General features: G+C 34.9%; 1 protein-coding gene across 2 annotated transcripts in view; it reads right to left on the reverse strand.

The window, feature by feature from the left end:
- Window positions 1–484: 484 nt before the first annotated feature.
- The window catches only part of CLVS2 (clavesin 2), a 65215-nt gene continuing 43800 nt past the window's right edge, over window positions 485–21899 (reverse strand). For both annotated transcript variants that reach the window (XM_081031485.1, XM_081031486.1), the window contains exons 4-6: window positions 18145–18255; window positions 13582–13802; window positions 485–4986 (exon numbers count right to left, since the gene is read on the reverse strand). In XM_081031485.1, coding sequence (XP_080887611.1) covers window positions 4899–4986; window positions 13582–13802; window positions 18145–18255 — 420 coding nt within the window. In that variant the 3' untranslated portion in view covers window positions 485–4898. The remainder of the gene's footprint in view (window positions 4987–13581; window positions 13803–18144; window positions 18256–21899) is intronic.

Below are 21899 nucleotides of genomic sequence, written 5' to 3' on the forward strand. Positions count from 1 at the left end.
TATGAAGGACTTGTAGAATTAATTCTTAGACATCTTATTTTTTCTGTAATATTTGAAAACAAAAGCTGTTTTTTGGAGTTTTATTTATGTTTGGAACAAATATCAAAACTGAAAAACTGGATTGGAAACAGGACAATGCTTTTAACGTCTCTTATTTGAAAACCCATTATATATATATAGGTCATTGCAATTTTTCAAAATAGTTGAGGATTGGTTCAGTCTTCAGATGAATGTACTTTGCTAGTACATTACTAGATGAATGTACTTTGCTATTCATCTAGGTCCCTCTCATTCACTACTAGAAATGATTTTGACAGAATATCTGCATTGTTATCATTAAGGACAAACATATTTGCATTGAAACTAAGTCAAATACTGACCAAACACCTTCTAAATTGTAACAATGTCCACTATGAACTATAAAAGTGCAATTATTTTATTTAAGTCCTATACTTATTTGGTTTCTAATTTTTTTTTTTTATTTCAACAGTATCATTTGCACTCCTCCTTCTTTGAAAAATTATCACAGCTTGGGTCTTTCAATCCACAGAATTGCCATTTTATATTTTTTTCCTACAGTTCTGGAGAATAAAGTCCTACACTCAGCTCAGAATAGTCTTCATAGGATTAACCTATGGATATCTACAAAATAAAAACTTAATGAAAACTAATTATATTCTCAAAGCCATTAAGATGATGATATAATGTTTCAAGGCTAAGCCTCCTTTTGTATTTTTACCTATTTGCCTTTTTTAAAACAGTAAGCAGTGCTAAATAGTTCCAACAGCATACTGCAAAGCAGCAATTCAAACAAAAAAACAAATCCTTTTCACTACTGAGGATAGATACACATTCTGAATATTTAGCCAATAGTCTACTTTTGTTCCAATATATTTTATATTGCCTGTTGATTCTTTTGTGATCTAATGGCCTCATAAATTTAAAATGCATCACTGTTTTTTAAACTATATACCTATTTGGCATATATAAAATGGAATATATGCCTATTAGCTTATTGATGTAAAAAATGTAAATACCATATCTGAAATTTCAAATACCATGCCAGAGCTCAACTCATTTTATTTCGTGTGTTGAAAATCATTCTGAAATGTCATCATGGCTATTGGCAATTTTTGAAGTAATCATATTAGTACACACAAAATAAGAAGCAAAAGAGATAAATTATTAACTAACCAGACTTATTAGATGTTTAGATAAAATAACAGAGTACAGCCTCTCCGCAGATTTTTCTTGATATAACAACTTCTGTAAAGGACTATAGACATGTCCATAAACCTTTAGGTTGTTTTTAGGAAAGAAAGTCTGTTCATGATGTCACACTGCCTTGGGTCTAAGGACTTCTTTTTGTGAAGAGCGATAAATGTGTTCCCCAATGTCTAAAACAACTTTCCATTTTCTTCATTCATTAGAGGGACCTCTGGTCCCCTCAGGAGTATTACAGGCACTTCAAATGTTTAATTTAACAATGTGACCTAGTTAGCAATATTAAAAAGAACCTAGCTGTTTGGCTCTCCTGCTTATGAATGTATGAATGTTCAGTACTATAAGCAAGCATTTTATATGAAAAGACTTCAGGAATGTCTCTGCCTACACTTATGCAAACTATTATTGAAATAAAAGAAATCATGCATGCCCCCTTCAAAAACTTGCTTGCAAACCTCTATTTAATATTTGTATATTGTTTTAGCATAGTGCCAAGTTTGTCAATAACGTGTTCGAATTACTCTATTGAATTTACACAATAAAAACTTAAAACTGTATAGGAGTGCTCACAGCAAGGTCTCAAATATACTTATTCAAATGATATCTATATTCTACCCTTATAGTATAGATTCATGTATTTACTTTTCGGAAGAGAGTACAAATAGAATCCATAATCTAGTACCATTGTTTTATTCCATTTTTAAGAAGGCACTCTTCATAGTTGTTAAAGAATATTTCGTGATAATCTCTTCCTTTTAAAATATCAGTCAAAAATGTGTGCAAATATCACTGACAAATAAGAGAAGTTATTTATTTTTAAAGCAGCTTTGGCAGCAGCATCCTTAAAACAATGGAAAGAAGAAAAGATACAAGGATAGAAGGTAGATCCCATGGGGTGGGAGACGTAAATCAACTACTGGACTATTCCAAATCAAATGTGATAATTTTTTGATGTCTACATATTTTCAGTAAGAAGACAACTAAAAAACCAACGTATAGCTCTCAAAATTGAGAGGCAAATTCATTAGGGCAAACAGTTTAGTGTTTGTGTGTGTGTGTGTGTGTGTGTGTGTGTGTGTGTCTAAATTAAATTAAAATATGCTGATTTGCGAAGTTATGTAACAACAGACAGCTACAAGACACAGAAAATCACATGAGGGTGAAAAAACTCCTAAATAGTGCTAGTTAGTTGATTTCGAGTGGAAAATTTATAGTGTTAACTAAATATCCCTTGACTAAGCAGCTTCAAAAACACTCCTGGAAAATGAGTTTACTCAGACTGAACTAGATAGAGCAATTTTAAAAGGCAACGCTGTTGTAATTTGTTCATTCACTTCAAAATAGTTTACAAAATCCAGCCAATTTTCAAATGCTCATTTGAAGAAAAGCAGACGAGCAACCATGCTGACGCAGTTTCCAAATGTGGGGCAGGGAGATAGTGTGAATGACATTTATAATTAGATAGGTATACACACAAAAATATGCCTTCATAGTTATTTTTATACATGACACTGGTCTTATGACAGCAGAGAGAAGCTGGCTATGCCTGTTGACATCTGAAGCCGGTAGAATTCTGGAAACTGGCAATAAATGGTGCATTCCAAGAGAAATTAATGAGAATGAAAAATTCACTGCCCATCTGTACTTACTTTCTTTGTGTTTTATTCCAATGCATCATATTGCCTAACATTTGCTTATATAATCTATAAAGTCCAAGGCTGTGAAATGTATGTCAGGGGCAAAAAGGTAAGAACAAAAATGGTCAGGGTTCTTACAAAGATAAGAGTTGCTGTGGCTTTTTATCCCTAATTCATTCCCATCTCTACCATATAATAATTATGTAGAACAAATTACCTGACAATCATTATTCTTTCTCACTTGACTGGAGATTGGCATTCTTAAGGTATTTTTTCATTTATATTATTTATGTATTTTTACAAATATTAGATGGTCCATTGGTGATATTGCAGATTGGTGTACTGATCTTGATTTTAAGATTTTTGGCAGTAGAATTATTACTGAAAAAATTTAAGCTTTTAGCCAAAAAGTATGTAAAGGCTGTTATACGCCTTTATTTCTGTTGGTTTCTAAGAATTCCTTGAGATATTTCTCTTTCAAAAGAATATTTTCACGGTAAATTCTCAATCTCAAAAATTACCACTCTGAAAAAGGGGTAAAATTTTTGCCTTTTCACACTGGAATTTGAAATTTAAAGTAAGATTTTAAAAATGTGCTATAACTGCAGAATTTTTATGAAATAAAAACTTTCAATACCATAAGCATTCTAAATCTGTATTTAAATTATAATATGCTGTCTTAGATGCCCTCAGATGCTTTCATTATATCACCTGGATGCAATATGTTCTTTCAATTTCTTCTGCAAAGAAAATGTAGTTATTGGATCATTAGGATAATTAACTTGAATTTTAGAAAAACTGTATTACAACTCTTGGTCACCTGACACTGTCTACACTATGTTGAGACCTGTTGTTTTTTTGAGGGGAAAAATATATTTCACTAAAATGGCATAGATTCAGATGGCATTACAAATTAAGTTAGAATTACCTTGAATAGGTTCACTAAAAGTCTGTTTCACTGTACTTCCCTTTCATTAACTTTAGTGTAAGTAGTTTTCCAGAGTTAGTATCTCATGTAATAATGTGTAACATCTCTAAGAGCACTGAATATGTATGATTTATTATATAAGCCTGTCACATCAAAGATTTATTAGCGCTCAGTAAAAATACATATGCGTGTGAATACATGTTTCTTCAACCAGTGCACAATAATCAGAAATTAGCCCCTTATCTGTATGCAGCAACTTTTATATTCAAAATTAGCTGTCAGAACTCTATTCAGTCTGAGTTGTCTTTCTCTTGGTCAAAGTTTTGAGGGGGAAATGTTCTTAATTACATCAGACAGGGATTCAATTGCATCTTGAATAAAAGATACATTGCAAAGACAGCAGTTTTAAAAAAAAATCTACTCTGTTTCAGAATTCTACACCTTAATTTGGGAAACATCTTTCACAAACCTCCAGGAATTAAACAACATAGAAAAGTTCAAGTGTTCAGTTTACCAGATCATTTGCCATTCCTTGTCTCCAAAATGCAAGGCCAGTGATAGTCACTAGAACACATTTTCTGTGAAATGAAAATCACAGGAAACACATTTTTCATAATAATTTCCTAGAATTCCCTAGTTCCCTGTGCCCATTGAAAGTATATTTGAATATGACAGAGTTTCAGAGAAAAACAATGAAACAACCATTACAAGAGCTGAAATATGGCTTCATAGGAAACAGGGTGACATTTAATTATCTTTGATTGTTTATGTGTCTTTTCTGGGTTTTGTTATAGTTCATATCACTGGGATGAACTCAGGAGCCAAACTTTCCCAATTTTAGTTATTAACAAAATTTACAAACTTGACATAAAGATTACATTGTATTTACAAAAAACTTGGCACTTACAGAATAAATTATTGACTTTTTTTTTTTTAACTGAACCAGGAACCCATGGTTCAGGCAAATGGGAAAGCCCGATACCTTATTATATGTTATGCGACATTAACAAGAATAAATGTTTCCAGCTGGAAATTCCTCCACAGTGCAGTCCCTGTTGCTGAAAACAAGTACCTTCCATTTCTAATCCATGGGGAGTGTAGAGAAGTTATCAGTCCAGAGACAGCAAAGGTTGCATGTTTTCTTCCTCATTTTTATCCATGCGTTTTAGTACTGTAGGATCCACCACTGATTGGGATCTGAAAATGATAAAAGCAATGCCAGTGAGTTATTAACACATGATCACGTTCTTTTCTGTCTTTTCTCCATTATTACTTCGTGCATTGAAGTGAATTATCTCCCCCTACATCAAGGAATTTATGAACTGAGAATGCTGCACATTCAGAGAGAGACACACTTACTGTAGGTGTTTTTCATCAGAGGAAACAATCCCCTCTGGCCTCTAAATGGAATAATGAACAGCAAAGGATTCTGAATACAAAATAGTAGACTTAAGATCTCCTCTTCTCAATCAAGCAAGAATCTTTTCTTTGAAATTGAGAAATTCTAGTATAGGACAAAAGAATTCCAATAGAACATCTTCAAATGGGGAATTATTGCAGTGCAATTATTGTTGAGACATGAAACAGAAATGATAGGAGCTTTGATTCTTATCTTAAAGGGCTCTATGAAACAAATTTAAAGTAAATATACATTTTTAATGATTTTTTTTATTTTTAATAATCACACTAGGAAAATAAGTCAAAATTTGAATGTGAGTTTTGTTCAATTTCCCAGTAGAACATTAGCATAAAATCAATCTTAACTCTTGAAAATTTCGTAAAATGTTTTAAGACTTTAAAAAGTTAAAAACCTGAGGTGAAAAAAATTAAAGGGATTAAGAATTACATATTGGCAGTGACAAAATAGTCACAGGGATGTAAAGAACAGCTTAGTAAAGTTAATAATATTGTAATAAATATTTACACTTGGTGTCAGGTGGGTGCAAGACTTCTGGGGGGATCACTTTTTAAGTTATATAAATGTCTAACCACTATGCTGTACACCTGAAACTAATATAATATTAAATGTCAACTAATTGTAAAAAAAAATTTAATTAAAAACTTAAAACCCCTCTTCCTTAGGCAGCAGCACTTTATGATTAGGAAAGCAAATAATTTGAAAACCCTTTGCACATGCCTTTGATAGCAGGTGGGAATTATATATTCGGAAACAACATAAAATGGGGGAGGAGAAAAGTTAACGAAACATGCTGCTGTTGTGGCAGGAAGCTACCATCTTAATAGCTATGGCATTAAGGAAGCAGCTGCCCTTTTAAAATTCTCCTTGGTAATGAATTTTTCCCCTGCTGCTGCATTCCAGCCAATTGGCTATTGCTGTGCCTCTTAGCAGACCTCATTAACTTTCAAACAGAAAGACTATAAGCTAAACTACAACTGCATATGCTAATGAAAAAGAACAGCAACGGAACTAATTATCAAACCAAAAATAATTACAGGATTAATTGATAAATTGAGTCCATTTAAATGAACTTAAATTCCTTTCTAAAGAGGGAATGAAAGGAAGGTGAGAATACTAAAACAGGGAGATTTTATTTCCTAAGTCATTTTCACTATTTTATCTCAGTAACAGGTATCAGATGCCTATATCCAAAAGGAGATTGACGAAAGTTGAATGTGTGTGAGTGTGTGTGTGTGTGCACACAAAAGAGGGAGGAAGAGAGGGAAGCTATAATAATTTATTTAGAAAAAGTACATGAATAAAATACATTTTAACACAGTGAACAACTGCACAAAACTCTTAGTAATTAGACTTTTAACATCATTTTTCTTAGACTCAACTAAAAAGTTGGTTTCCCAAGATAAATCCATGCTAAAACATACAGAGTTCCATTTACTGTCCTGCACTAAAGCGTTAATTTGATAACTGGTACCCGTTAGGCTGTAAACTCCATGACCAAGGACCTTATCAGTTTTTCTCCTTACTGCAAACACAACGTGTATCAGAGTCTATTACAGTAGGATCTTGATGTCCTAACTGCTATCCAGTGATAATTCAGTATTAAGTGTTCAAAATGAAGACTGATGAAGATGAAGCAATTATCCTACGGAGAAAGAAATTCTTAACAGAAAATGTATTTTTAAATTCTCATAAAGTTAAATTGATTGTATAAATGTTGAGGTCTATCCTAATAATATTCAAGGAGTATGCACAAAAGCTCTGCAGACCATGCAAAGTACACAATGTAAGCATTTGCCGTAATGTTCTATTAAAATACACATCACACATCTACTATGGTGACTTCAAAGAAATATTTTAAATTTAAGTGGGCTATTCAACTTGGGATTAGGTTTCTAGTTTGCTGTTGGCATGCACTGCAGATGTAAGAATTGTTGGACTGCTGGATGATGAACGTTGGCTCCATAGGTAGAACAACTCCTTGATAAAACAAGCCCAGCAGAAACAATTTCTGATTAAGATGACTAAGAAATTTTTGGTGTTTAATTGTTATTTTAGTTGAGATTTAATTTTTTTATTGCTCTCTTACACAAAACAACAGGGTTATTCGTGCAGGATCATAATTGTTAATAAATTGGTCTGTTTCAGCTGCAACAGAAGGAACTGTCCATCATTAAGTCATAGTATATGTGAGCCATTTCCACATGGCCTCTACTGTCTTGCACAAATAAGTTACTTTTTTTCATGAAAACCAATCATTTAAATTTAATTATCCAGGTATCATTTATTCACTTATTATGCATCTACAATATTGTGCTATACCTTAGTGTTTAAGAGAATAGATTTTGGACAGAAATGGATTCCAATTCCAGTTCTGCTATTTAGTAGCTCTGTAAAGCCTATTTAAACTCCCTAAGATTTTGTTCCCCTATTTGTAAAATGGGGACCATAACACCTACATCGTACAGATGTACTGAGGACCAAATAATGCATGCATAAATCCCAGCACAAGTTAGGCAGCTCGAAAATGGTAGGCAGTTAAAATAATTCTATTGCCTGTGTTCCAAGATTAGCATTGCTACTTTGTAGTTATGTGACATGTGGAAGTATTTGTATTGGGTCTCCTCCTTAATAAGATGGGGATACCACTACCTTATTAGTTGTTTAGAGAAGCAAATGAGTCAATATATACAAAGCATTTGATAGGGTTTGGCATGTAGTAGCAATAAATGTTGAATAGTATTCAATAAAAATGGAGGTCATACTACTAAAATGGTGTTAGTATTGTTACTCACTATAACTGTTATGTGCCAGGCACTATCCTAGGAACTAGACACGTCAGATGGAAGACACTCCCCCAGTTTAAGGCACCCACAATCTACAGAACTTTGTATATTTTCATTCACTATACTATCCCTCCATACATTTACACAAAGTTTTCTCCCTACACATCTAGTTAAATTCACCTAAAGGAAGAATCATCTACAACTCCTTGGTGAAGAAATGATTTGTTTTTCTCCGTCAATCTAAGGATGACATAAAACTGGCAAAGCACATAAAGGAGAGGAGGGCAGAAACAATCTAGAATCTAGAAACAATTTTCTCCCATCTTTGATGGGGAACTGCCACTCCCTGACAGAGAAAAGAGGAGAACCAAGTGAAACAACTTGCATAACCTCATTTTTTCAGAAGGTGTCAAATAGAACAATAAGAGCTGCATATGGTACAAAGCCTACATCAAACAAAGGGGGATGTCTGAAATTCTAATCAGCCCAGTCAGCAGCAAGAAACTCAGGGTTGGGGAGGTCAATATGTTGTGAGCCAAGTCTGCAGGAGACAAAGTGGCCTAAAGAATTGAAAAAGAAAATCAAGATCCAGAAAGACTTCAAAAGGCAGATAGACTGAGCCAAATCTAACAAGATGGAGATAATCAATTAAAATAATGTTCTGGAGGAGAAAACTAACCATAGAAATAGAGCATTCTGAGGACATGGATCCGAAAATAAAGAGACTTGCTAGTTTTAGGGAGCTCACAACATGAGGCAGCAATGGGCTTTGGCTGCCTGAATGACAGTGACAACAATAACAGTGAAAGACAGCCAATGAAGTTGGCACAGAAAAGCCAGGATTCTGGAACCTCAATGTGAGTAGCAATAACGTTAGCTATCATCTATCCAGTTCTAAAATGGCACTTAAAAGGGGCCACCGAGAGCAGAGGATGCCTTTATTTATTCAGCTTGTACGGACTACGCACCTTCTTTTTGCCAGGCCCTATTCCAGGTACTGGGGAGTCAGAAGAGAACAAGACAAACAAAAGGCACTGAAGTCTCCCTGAAGCTTACATTGGGGGTTTGGGAGTGGGGGGAGGCAGTGTAAAATTAAACAAAATCAGTCACTTCACAGACTGATACATGCTAGAAGAGAATAAAGGGAATGATTGCTAGGGAGTGACTAGAATGAGGAGGAAGTAGACCTGATTAAGACCTGGTGACTTAGAAAGACCCAAAGATCCGCTTGGCCTTTGACTAGGGCAAGCCATTAGGCAATGTAGGAAAAGAGCATTCCAGCCACTGGTGACAAATAAAAAGACCCTTAGATAGGAACAAGCTGGAGAGGCTGCAGGAGAATAAAGGAGGATGTTGTGTCTGAAAGGTAGTGGACAGAGAAAAGGTAAATAGACTTAGAGAAGAGGGGAAGGCAGAATCAGATCATGTAGCACACTAAGCCATGAGATGTAGTTGATTTTATATTGTATAATCAGCAGTCATTTAAAATTTTAAAGCAGAGAAGTGAACTGATCTGATTTACATTAAAAAAAATGTATTTTCGATTGCTATGTGGATAATAAATGGAGGGTAGGGGAGCAGGATAGGAGGCAAAGACAGCAGGTAGGAAGTTTGGGAGGCAGCACAGGTGAGCAGAATGCAGGTGATGGGGTGCTGCCAAGGTCATAGAGTAAATGGAAAGAAGTGTGCTCAGAGGAAGGGACCATGTTAGTTAACAAGGCACAGAAGAAGCAGCTGAAGGAAATGAGCATTGTTAGTTGGCCAAAGAAAAGATTAGGGAACACCTATGACAGCTGTCTCCAAATCCATATACAGCTCAGCTGTAGAGTGAGGATACTCTGTCATGCTTCATGGGAGGGTAGACAATGTTTATGTCAACTACATGGAATACTCTATACCTTATGCCTGATCAGAACCCTGTTTTCACTACACTCAGACAATATGACTTTGGAAATATCTGTTGAACAGGGTTGCTGTGATGATTAAATAAATTAATGTTACCAAAAAAGACACTTTGTAGTAAGGGCCTAACTCATAGGAAGTATATAGTAAATATTAGGTTGGTGCAAAAGTGATTGTGGTTTAAAACTTAAAAACAATTGCAAAATCTCCCATTCAGTTGGTTGCCTCTTTATTTTGTCGATGGTTTCTTTTGCTGTGCACAAGCTTTTAAGTTTGATATGGTCCCATTCATTTATTTTAGTTTTTACTTCTCTTGCCTTTGGAGTCAAATTCATTAAATGCTCTTTGAACCCAAGGTCCATAAGTTTAGTACGTATGTTTTCTTCTATGCAGCTTATTGTGTCAGGTCTTATGCTTAAGTCTTTGATCCATTTTGAATTAATTTTGGTACATGGTGACAGATAGCAGTCTAGCTTCATTCTTTTGCAAGTGGCTTTCCAATTCTCCCAGCACCATTTATTGAAGAGGCTGTCTTTTTGCCATTGTATGTTTATGGCTTCTTTGTCAAAAATTATCTGTCCATATTTAAAATATATAAGGAACTCATACAACGTAACAACAACAACAACAACAACAACAACAACAAAACAATCCCATTAAAAAATGGGCAGAGGACCTGAAGAGACATTTCTCCAAAGAGGACATACAAATGGCAAATAGACATGAAAAAATGCTCATCAGTAATCATCAGAGAAAGGCAAATAAAAACCACAAGGAGATATCACCTCACCCCAGTCAGAATGGCTATCATCAACAAGACAAATAGTAACAAGTGTTGGAGAGGCTGTGGAGAAAAAGGAACCCTCATACACTGTTGGTGGGAATGCAGACTGGTGCGGCCGTTATGGAAAGCAGTGTGGAGGTTCCTCAAAAAATTAAGAGTACCGTGTTTCCCCGAAAATAAGACCTAGCCAGACGATCAGCTCTAATGTGTCTTTTGGAGAAAAAATTAATATAAGACCCAGTCTTATATTAGGTATATTATATTGTATTATATTATATTGTATTGTATTATATTATATTATATTATATTATATTATATTATATTATATTATATTATATTATATTATATTATATTATAGACCCGGTCTTATAGTAAAAGAAGACCAGGTCTTATATTAATTTTTGTTCCAAAAGACACATTAGAGCTGACTGTCCGGCTAGGTCTTATTTTCTGTAAAACATGGTAGAATTACTATATGACCCAGTAATCCATCTCCTGGATATCTACCAAAAAAATCTGAAAACATTTATCCATAAAGAAATAAGTGCCCCAATGTTCATTGCAGCTTTCTTTACAGTGGCCAAGAAAACATGGAAACAATCAAAGTGTCTTTCGATAGATGAATGGATAAAGAAGTTGTGGTATATATACACAGTGGAACACTATTCAGCCATAAGAAAAGATGAAATAGTACCATTTGCGACAACATGGATGGATCTTGAGATTATAATGCTAAGCAAAATAAGTCAGACAGAAAAAGTAGAGAAACATATGGTTTCACTGATATGTGACATATAAAACAAAACAACAAAAGATCAAGATAAACAAATGAAGAAACAAAAACTCATAGACATAGACAATAGTTTAGTGGTTACCAGAGGGTAAGAGGGTAGGGGGGTTCTAGGAGAGAGTAAACGGGGTCAACTATATGGTGATGGAAGGAGAACAGACTCTGGGTGTTGAACACATGATGTGAGATGTAGATGATGTATTACAGAATTTTGCACCTGAAATCTATGTAACTTGACTAATAATTGTCATCCCAATAAACTTTAATTTAAAGAAAATTGCAAAAACTGCAATTACTTTTGCACCAAACTAATAGTAGATTATAACAACTATCATCATTAGAATTATTATTTTTATTAGAAGGAACTTGTTTCGAGGCAATGGTTTTTAACCAATTTTGTTTTAGAAAACTTTTTTGAGAATTTGATGAAATATATGCCCTCTCTCCTGAAAATGCACTACACACACACAAACACACACACACACACACACACACACACACACACATTCAGAAGGTGCCAAAAAAATGCATACACATTTTAAGAAAGAAAAAAATACTGTATTAAAATTGTAATACTCAATATATACTGATAACAAAAGATGAATACAAGTCACGTCTGACTTCTGCAATTACAAGAGGTGCTCAAAGTGGTTACCATCAGCGTAATTTTAATACAGCTTTTTCCTTTATTAAAATGTGTATACATTTTTTGGTACCTTCTCTATATATACATATACACACACATACACAGACACAGACACACACATGCAATTTTGAATACAACTTTAAGCACTTAAAAAGAGTCCATCCATAAACCTCTTCCGTTAGAGAGCACAGAACTCAAATTAAGAAGCCTGTTTTAAGACAAGGGAGTTGAGGAAGACTGAACTTGGTTTGCGTATAAGCTTAATGATTAGTGGAGAAATTAAAGCTGGAGATGTCACTGGCCTTTTCATTCTCTCCAAGGAATAGTAGAGCAGTCTGGGAACAGGAAAATATCACATACACACCAACAGTAGTAGCAGCAGCAGCAGAAACAAAAAAGGAGGCTAATTTTAGGACTGGAGTGCCACTGCCTGAGACAGAACAATGACAAAAGGACCATAAGGTTTTCATTAGAGAGGGATGCAAGACAGTGTTTAGGATGTCAGGTGAGATGCTCCTGGGTCCTTCCTGAGCTAGGTGAGGACAGACTTGCAGGAGCTGTGGTGGTTTTTACATTTCTGTGATGGGAAATGAACCAATAAATAATATGTTACATTATCTACATGAACCCTGGGCTGGTGTGTCCTGGGGAAACCTTGGAATAAGACGTCTTCCAGTTTGCTACAGAATGCGAAATCTGAGGCAATCATGCATCTTTGCATGTTTGGCCACTATCCTGCCCTTCATCATCACTAGATGATGGAGGGATATACATTTTATCCACATTGAATCCAAAACACCTAGGAAAGTGTCCATTACAGGGCAATGATTAAATATGCGTTGATTGAAAGAAATCAGGTATAAAAATACCGTGAGAATCAAAGCAGGGAGTCAGACTCTGACTCAACAGTGAACTTTATAAAGATTAAAGGTGTAGGGAAATAGAATGTTTTGCCCCAGGAATGGCTAAATCATTAAACAGAAACTTGGCAGAGATACCATAAAGAGAACATAAGCTTTGAATGTTAGTGTTTGAAGTGTGTGTGTCTACATGTGCACACACACACACTGTATGGATCCCTTTCTTTAAAGGAAATCTTACACAGAAGTCTAATAAATTGCTCAGATAGGAAAAGAGTCTTTTTTATTGCAGGGGAGATGGGCACTTTCTCGACGTCACCTGCTTTGCCTGAGGCACTACACCAGAACCCTGAAGTACAGCTTGAGAAACCACTGGATTTGGTGACTTCTAACGGCCCTGCTAGATTGTCTGTGAATTTGGAACAACACCAAGTTGAGGTTACCTTTAATGACTTTGATTCAAAATACCTAGATATCCAATTGGGCATGCAGGAAAAGCTTTAAAATCCCCAACAAGCATCTACTTCAGAAAAATATAAAACCTGGAGTTAAACTTGGGATGCCTTGACTCTGGCCCTGCCCACTTCCCAGCTACCCACCGCCATACCTCTTCATGGACTTGGGGGAGAGTTCCTTTTCTACTTCTTTCACTGGCATGCTGTAGGAGTCCACGTTATATTCACTGTCATCATCATACTCATGGTCTAGCAGTGTTCTTGCCCATGTTCCCATGTCATAAGGGGGCAGCATTCCTCCAAACTCAGAGGGTAGGATCTCAGGGTGAATTAGTTGGTGTAGACTGTTCAGGTTGTTACCATGCAAAAATATCTACAAATGCAAGAAGAGGGATAAGGGAAAACACACAGAGGAGAATAAATACAATCCAAATGCTGAGGGGAGGGAGTGAAGATAGGATAACCAAAAATAAGAGTGTTCCATGTTCGTTAAAATATTTAAGCCTCTCATTCATTCTGAGAAACAGACAGGCTATTACAGTCATCCTAATATTTCATATAAAAATCCTGAAGCTCAGGGATTTTAAGCAGCTTCTAGAAGTTCCGATAGCTATTGCATTAAAACGCTGAAACCAGATATTTGCTTTCCTGCTTCATAGTCAGAGACATAAGCAGAATCTGATGGGCATGTTGATCTGTATACCATCCCGATGTTAGCCGTGCAAAGCTAATGAATGCTGTAGAAACAGATTCTTCTCATAAGGGACTCATCAACTACAGAGCTCATCCAAGTTATTAAGCCCAAAAGCTGTCACCAATATGGCTTTCTCTTTATCATCAATAAAAATAATACTGTAACCACTAAATTACCACTCTGTAATGCAAAGTATGTGATGCAAATAAAAGTAGATTAGCATCATCATAATGAAAGGTTGAGTGAAGGTTCATGTCCCAAAAGACTTATGTTCTGTAGTGTTGCCAGCATTTTGTCTACTAGAGATTCCCATGCTTAATGTTCAAATAGAAAATGGAATAATGGATTGATAAATGTAAAGCTTTATGTATATATTAATTATTGATGTTACTGTCTACATAGTTTTTTGTTAAACTGGAAAATTATTCAAGTTACATACTCAAGATTTGTTTCTCCACAAATTGCTACCTCTTTCCTCTTGTTTCATTTCAATCTCAAAACTGCAGATCAGTCTTCTCTGATAAAGCATTGTTGTTATCTCATATAAATTTATATATTTTTATATAATATTTTTTTAAAGATTATAGTTTACAAGTGATTTAGCAATAATTTCATACTTCAGGTTCAAGATGAACAGGCTAACACATTCATCTTTGTTTTCCATACTTTTAGAATCTACTGAAGTAAATATATTGAAAAACAAAGAAAGACTAGTCTACAACATCAAATAAAATGAGAGGGATGGGAGTCACCAATCAACAAATAATTTCAGCACATTATGGAATAGTAAAAGCAGATGAGAGCAAATCACTGGCCAAAATAGGCAGAGAAAACAGCTGCCCGGAATACATGATGTGATACATACAGAAGTGGGAGATGTCTTCTGTCCCAAAGTTAATCAAGTTAATTGCAAACTTTACACTTTCCCACTCCTATCTGCAGATGCAACAGCCCAGGAAAAAAAATTCTCTCTCTCTCTCTCTCTGGATCTCTCTCTCTCTCTCTCTCTCTCTCTCTCTCTCTCTCTCTCTCTCTCTCTCTCTCTCTCTCTCCCTTCCTCCCTCCCTGCTAGGTTCTTTTCATAAGAAATGAAAAGTATTTTCCTGGGAAAACTAAGCTCTAGCACCTGCAAACCTTATTTTATTAGGTATATAACCTTTATTTTATCAGATGTGTTACTTCATGAAAGAGAACTTCTCTGTGAAGTCATGCAAGAGTTATGGAAATAAATCCTTAGAAAAGTAAATGTAATCCAATACACTACTTCCTCTCTCTTCACTAACACTCTGTTACCTCCTCCCTCAACATCACTTTTGGTTTTGGCCTTGTTTCCTCTTTCACTGAAAAAAAGAAATAGGGCAACCAGATGAGACCCACCCACCAGCATCTGTATCCGTATGCTTTGCTTCTTCCTAGCACAATTCTGAAAATTAGCTTGAATAATACTTTCATTTTCCTAAATTATATCATGAAAGAGAATAAGCTAGGTGACTGGAGTGAAAAGGAGGAGGATGGGATACTTTTAAAAATCATCAAGGAATAGCAGAGAGTCCACTATATCTAGGAAGAGATAGAAATTTGTATAAACTAGAAGAGAAACCTGTTCCCTGCCAACTCTTGGGGAGTGGCAAGACCACAGCCAGGTACAAGTTGAAGAGCGCACTGGAGTAGTGGATTGAAGCCTAGCCATGGGGTTCTAGATCCAGACTAGGCATGAATGATTCCAGGTATTGGTGTGATGAGAAGGGAACCCCATAACACCCAAGGTTTGTATTCCTTCCCATCAGTCTGGTGTGTTGGAGACTTACACCTAGATTTAATTTAAAAAAACAAAGAACCGAGTATTCTTTGTGAAAGAAGATGCAAAATTACTCCTTAGGTTTTTTTTTTTTTAAACCAGTTTCCCAGAACATAGATTTATAGCATCTGAAGTATTAAGGTATTTAAGTAATACTGTGATGCTAAATTACTTGGAATGCCAGTAAGAAAATATAATACCTTTGTCTTGTACATTGATTAAATAAGTAGAAATGAAAGGTGTTTTAACTGTAATTATTTCCTCATATGCAAATTTGCAAGTCATAGTTTTAATTAATATGCTGAAGTTCCATCTAGAATCATGCTAGCAGTGCATTCTTCCAGCATTGTCAAAATTGTCAAAGTCAATCAAATAACCCCCAAACCTGGAACTTTCCTGGTTTCTAGACTTGATATTCTTCAGTCTTTTTCAACAGAACAGAATCATCTTAAAATCACGTCAGAACAAGTTGCCCCTATACTCAGAATCTCGCAAGTGCTTCTCATTTTACTCTTACTGAAAGCCCAGAATCTTGCAATGGTGAACAACGCCCTCCGTGCCCTGGCATACCCTGTTCCCTCCTACCCAGTCCTCTTCTGCCCTCCCCAAAACCTCATCCAGATCCAGCTTTTCTGGCCTCCTGGCTATTTGTCAGATAACACCTGGAGCATTTCTAGCTAAGGAACTCTTTTTTTGTTATTCCCTCTATCTGAAACAGTCTTCCCACTAAATCCACTGTTCAACTCTACTACCTCCTAGCAGTGTTTCAGAGTAAACTGTTTAACCAACCATGCCTAGTTTTCCCATCTATAAACAGAGGGGGAAAACCTTGTTTTAAGGATTAAATGAGATAATAAATATAAAGTACTTAGAATAGCATGTGGCAAAGAATGAATACTACAAAAGCATTTGCTAGTATAATTTGTACTAAAAGTCCCTGCAGGTGTTTTGGATCACATGATCATCCCTTCATAAAACAAAATTTCAAAGTGCCACTTGTGAGTCATGTCAATACATTTTTCTGAATTCTAAAAAATAAATTAATGTATTTGATTCTCAGTGGTAGAAATAATTTGTAATATAAATTTTAACTGTTGACAGAGTTCTTCCTCCTAAACTACCAGAACATTTTCCACAAATTCATAAACAGAAAACTCTCTGTCACTAACGTTTGATAGAAACACATACTTAACAATTATTTCACGTTCCCATTCACAATGAGGCTTCTATGGCACTGAAATACCTGAAGTGCCTTCTCATTCACTGACAAACATGGCACATTATCTCCCATATAGATTTAGAAGTATATTTTCCTGTGGAACGAATCATTTGAAAGTTGGTCACAGCATGATGGTAAAAGTAGCTCCAAATATGGAGCTATTTTAATTCAGATATTGCTGCTCCACTTACAGCTGTATACCTGAGTAAGCAAATTACTTATCAATTCTAAGATTCACTTTCCTCTGCTCTGAACCAGGATATAATGCTTACCAAGCTTACATTCAGAACTGTATGGATGATAAAACAAGGAACATTAAAATGTGTTTCTAAAATTCAATATTATTAACATCGTGATCAGCATTTGTCATGTGCCAATGCACGGTGCTAAATGCTTAATAAAGTTATCTTATTCTCAGAAAAATGATTATTTTGTTGTAAGTATTGTGAAGATCCACATTGTTAGATGAAACTGAATCTCAGAATTCAAGTAATGTGTAATGTGTAATTTAAAGAAATATTAATATTTCTACACATTAACACTTTCTCAAATGTGATTGATCATGACAATCACTACAAAGTTACATTAGATATCACAAAATTCACTATATTCAAGGCAATACATATTGGGAAATAACTAGCATCACTTTATCAATGAATAAAATTATTGCTTTTGTCCAGACCTACTTGAAATTTAGCATACCAATAACAATACAGTAACATGGCTTTTTTTTTTTTTAATTTTAAACTGAGGCTCTAATATATAAAGAATGTGCTAAAATGTCCTTCCCATTTGTGGAAAAGTAGGAGAGCTAGCTTTTAAATGTTTCTTTCACAGATACACTGTTCAGAATTAACACGAAGTCTAAGAATTTTAAAATATTGAATATTTATATACAATATAGGAGCACATTCACCATAGCCAATATCATGCATGCAGTACGCACCATAATTCATTAGATGGAGGAGGAGAAAGAATATAAAAACAAAGAAACAAACAAATACCCTTTTCCGAGTCTTCTCCTTTAGGAAAGGCCGGATCACAGTATACAGGGCATGGATATACCATGGTTGGTTGACAAAATGAATTCCTCCAAATCGTGCTGGGAAACTGTCCTAAAGTAACATGGAGGGGAAAAAAAAAGTCAAAACATGCTTCCATGTATTGAGAAGTTCAGGGAAGGCCATAGTATACAAATTTGTTATTCTATACTCTTAAATGAGATTATTTGTATAGTTAAGAGAAGAAAGAAGAAATTTATTGCATTAAACATCGCAAATTCCACACAGAAACTAAAGCAAAATGTAACAAAGCAAATCCTTCTCAAGAATAGATTGTTGATAAGAATTTCGCCATGTCTAGGAATGCCATATTTGAAGCTTGCAAACTGCCAATAGTCGTTATAGGCCAAGAAACATATAAAAGACTGAAATTTGTCAAATAATGAACATAATATAAATAAGTTTTAATTAAATTATTTATATTTACATTAAAGTGTATTTTAATTAAAATGCCTTTTTAAGTTCCACTATGGTCACCTATAATGTGAGCATTATCAGGTATCAAAACTTACTTTATTCTCTTTCTTATTATCAGCTTTACTATAAACATTCTCCTTTCCTTATTTCAGCCTAATGGAAACAAAACGTAATGTGCTTAAGCAAAATAAAAATCTAGAGTTGTAGTATAAGAAATTTGGAGATGCATTTCGCCAGATTATAGGTGAAAATCAAAACCCTCTGAGCTTACCTCACAGGAGAAAAATGGGGTTATCATAACGTTAGCCTTCGGCAAGAACTTACCTGTGTAACACTTGTATCTGAAGAGATGTAGAGAGGTGTTTTCTCTCTCTCCATGACTAAATATGCACATCCCAAGCCCACTTCACAATACAAAAGAAATCCTTAAGTCAAATGAATTGCAACATTTGACAGTGCTATGGATTCCACATAAATGACCTGATTATCCCTGCTAGTTCAGAGTTCCACACTGAATTGACTACAAAAGTATTCTTTAAACTATGCGACTAGAAAGTATCTCTCAAGTGGCATCATAATAATTTGCATTCTCCTGGATTCTACTCGGAGCATGAACAGAAACAAAAGAAAAGGAAAATGAAAAAAATGTACACGTATTTTTTTATTTAAACGTTCTCTTGAACAAGATTCAAAAGATTAAAAATTATGCCTGATATAACCCCATTAAAATATTTTGTTTTGGGGGACACTTATGAGAATTAGTCATTAAAGCTGTTTTATATACTGATTTTCAGAGCCAATGAGCATTTTTGCAAAGTAATTTCTATCTCTGAGAACAAAAACTATAAAAAAAACACCTCACAGTACTTCAGAAAATTAATAAATTAGAATAGCTGAAGACAAAATGTGTCTCCTTTTATGTCAATGTCTTTACTTCTTTCATACATATGTATTATAGTTTCATTCATCAAGAGGTTAGTACAATAATAGAAACAAATCAGGTAGAAATGCAAACAAGTATGTTTTGAAGTTATGACATTTTTATATCTAAAAAGAAGGTAATGTAAAACAAAGAGAATGCTAAGATAAATACCCATGTACCCTCCACTCAGCCTGAGAAATAGAAAACTGTTGGTAACCTTGAAGTACACTGTATTCATATTCTTTTCACTCTCCCCTACATTCTAAAATTTCATGTTATATTTCAAATATAAAAATTTCCATTGCTTATATTTTATGTTTTATTTTACAAATACAATAAATACATCTAGTATTTATTTTATTTTATTTCTGTTTATATTTTATATTTTTTGCTTTATGTGTATGTACCCCTAAAATATATTCTAAGTACTTAAACTATAAAAAAATGTCATCACAGGGAACATAATCTGTTGTCACATAACATTGTTTTTGACATCCAATGTATTTGAGGTTTATACGAGCACATGTTATATGTAGCTATAATTCCTTGTCACGGTTATGTAGTATAACATTGTATGATACACCACAATTAATTTACTTTCTTCTGTCCATGCACATTATTTTCCAAATTTTCGATTTGTTTTGCCATTACCAGCATTGATGCTCTGCAGATTTAATTCTTAAACATATCTCTTGAGCAGGTTCAAGTGCACATGTAGGGTATTTACATAAACAGTGTCACTGATGAGTCCTAGAGTGTATATATGAGTGCCTCAACTTGAACTCAGTAAGAGCAATTTTACCAATTTATATGCCTCCTTTCCCCAGTAATGAAGGGACGTTCCAACTGTTGCACATATAACACTTGGCATTGTTAACCTTTCTAATTTTTGCCAGTCTAGTGTATAAAATAGATTCTCATGAGACTAGTTTGCGAGTTCCTGGTCTTGCTCATTTTGTTTAATTCTATCATTAACAACACTGTTTGAAAACATAATGACTTTACACATAAGTATTTTGTTTCTGAGTCCTTGAGGGACTGAATTTGTTTGCTGTCTCTGCTGCTCTTATTCATGGTATATTGAACTTACTGTTGGCTAGTATTAATCATTGGGAATCCTGAAGGAGCAAGTTTGAGGATTCTTGTCTGCCTTTCTCCAGACAAGATCTGTATCAGCTCCTACTAGGTGCTGTCAACCTGGTTTGGCTTTAATTTACTTTTCCTTCTGCACTACCTGAAGCACAACTACTTAGTAGGCTTTGAAAATATAATTCTGAACGAGCATATGCTTCCTAGAACAAAACTGAATGAACAGAAGTTATCAAGTTATTAAGCCAAAAGTCTTAGCTCAGTGATTTTTATGCTTTGAGAATCTCGTGGAGGCCATGCTACTTCTATCCTGAACAATATGCACTCATAGACACATAACCCACACAAGATGTCATGAGATTTCTTGCATTTATCTTTAGAAATAGAATGGTGTGATCAGTATCAAATCACAGTTGAGACAGGGCGAAGAAGAAGGGAAAGCACTGACTTGGCAGTCCAGTAGCTCTACGTTAAAATTCTGACTTCATGCCATCTCTGTCTTGCAGGCATCCACGTCCAAAACAAGGACATTATCCTTGATTCTTTCCTTTTCCTCACTGTGATACTCCTCATTTCTTTTCTCTCTTTCTTCTTGTGGTATTACCATACACGTACATTACACCTTTTGTAGTTATCCCATGGTCCTTGGATACTCTTTTCTGGGTTTGTTTTGTTTTGTTTTTTTTAGTCTTCACTCTCTTTGCTTTTCATCATGGATGATTTCTGTTGTATGCTCAAGTTCAGAGATTCTTTCCTCACCTACGCCCAGTCTATTCATAAGGCCATCAAAAGTAGTTTTCATTTCTGTTACGGTGTTTTCAGTCCATAGGATTTCTATCTTTGCTTACAGTGTCCATTTGTTCTTGCATGCTGTCTATCCATTGGAGTCCTTCGCATAGCATATTAATCAAAGTTGTTTTAAATTCCTGGTCCAATAATTTCAATATCCTTGCCATGTCTGGTTCTGATGAAAGAAAGAGGTCTTTCAAATTGTGTTATTTTTCTTGATTTTTAGTATGCCTTGTAATTATTTTTTTCTTAATAGCCTGACATAATGTACCAGGTAAATAAGAACTGTCATAAATAGACCTTTAGTAATGGGTTGACAAGTTGTGAGGGGAGGAGAAAGCATGTTATAATATAGTCCTAAGATTAGGTCTCAGTCTTTTAGTGAGCCTGGGCCGCTGGACAATGAACTCACAAGTGTTCCTCAGTTTTTTTATTTCCCCTTAGGTGGGACAGGTAGCCTGGAGTTGAGTATTTCCCTTCT

Source organism: Rhinolophus hipposideros (genome assembly GCF_964194185.1).
Source record: "Rhinolophus hipposideros genome assembly, chromosome: 3".
NCBI classification, from domain to species: domain Eukaryota; kingdom Metazoa; phylum Chordata; class Mammalia; order Chiroptera; family Rhinolophidae; genus Rhinolophus; species Rhinolophus hipposideros.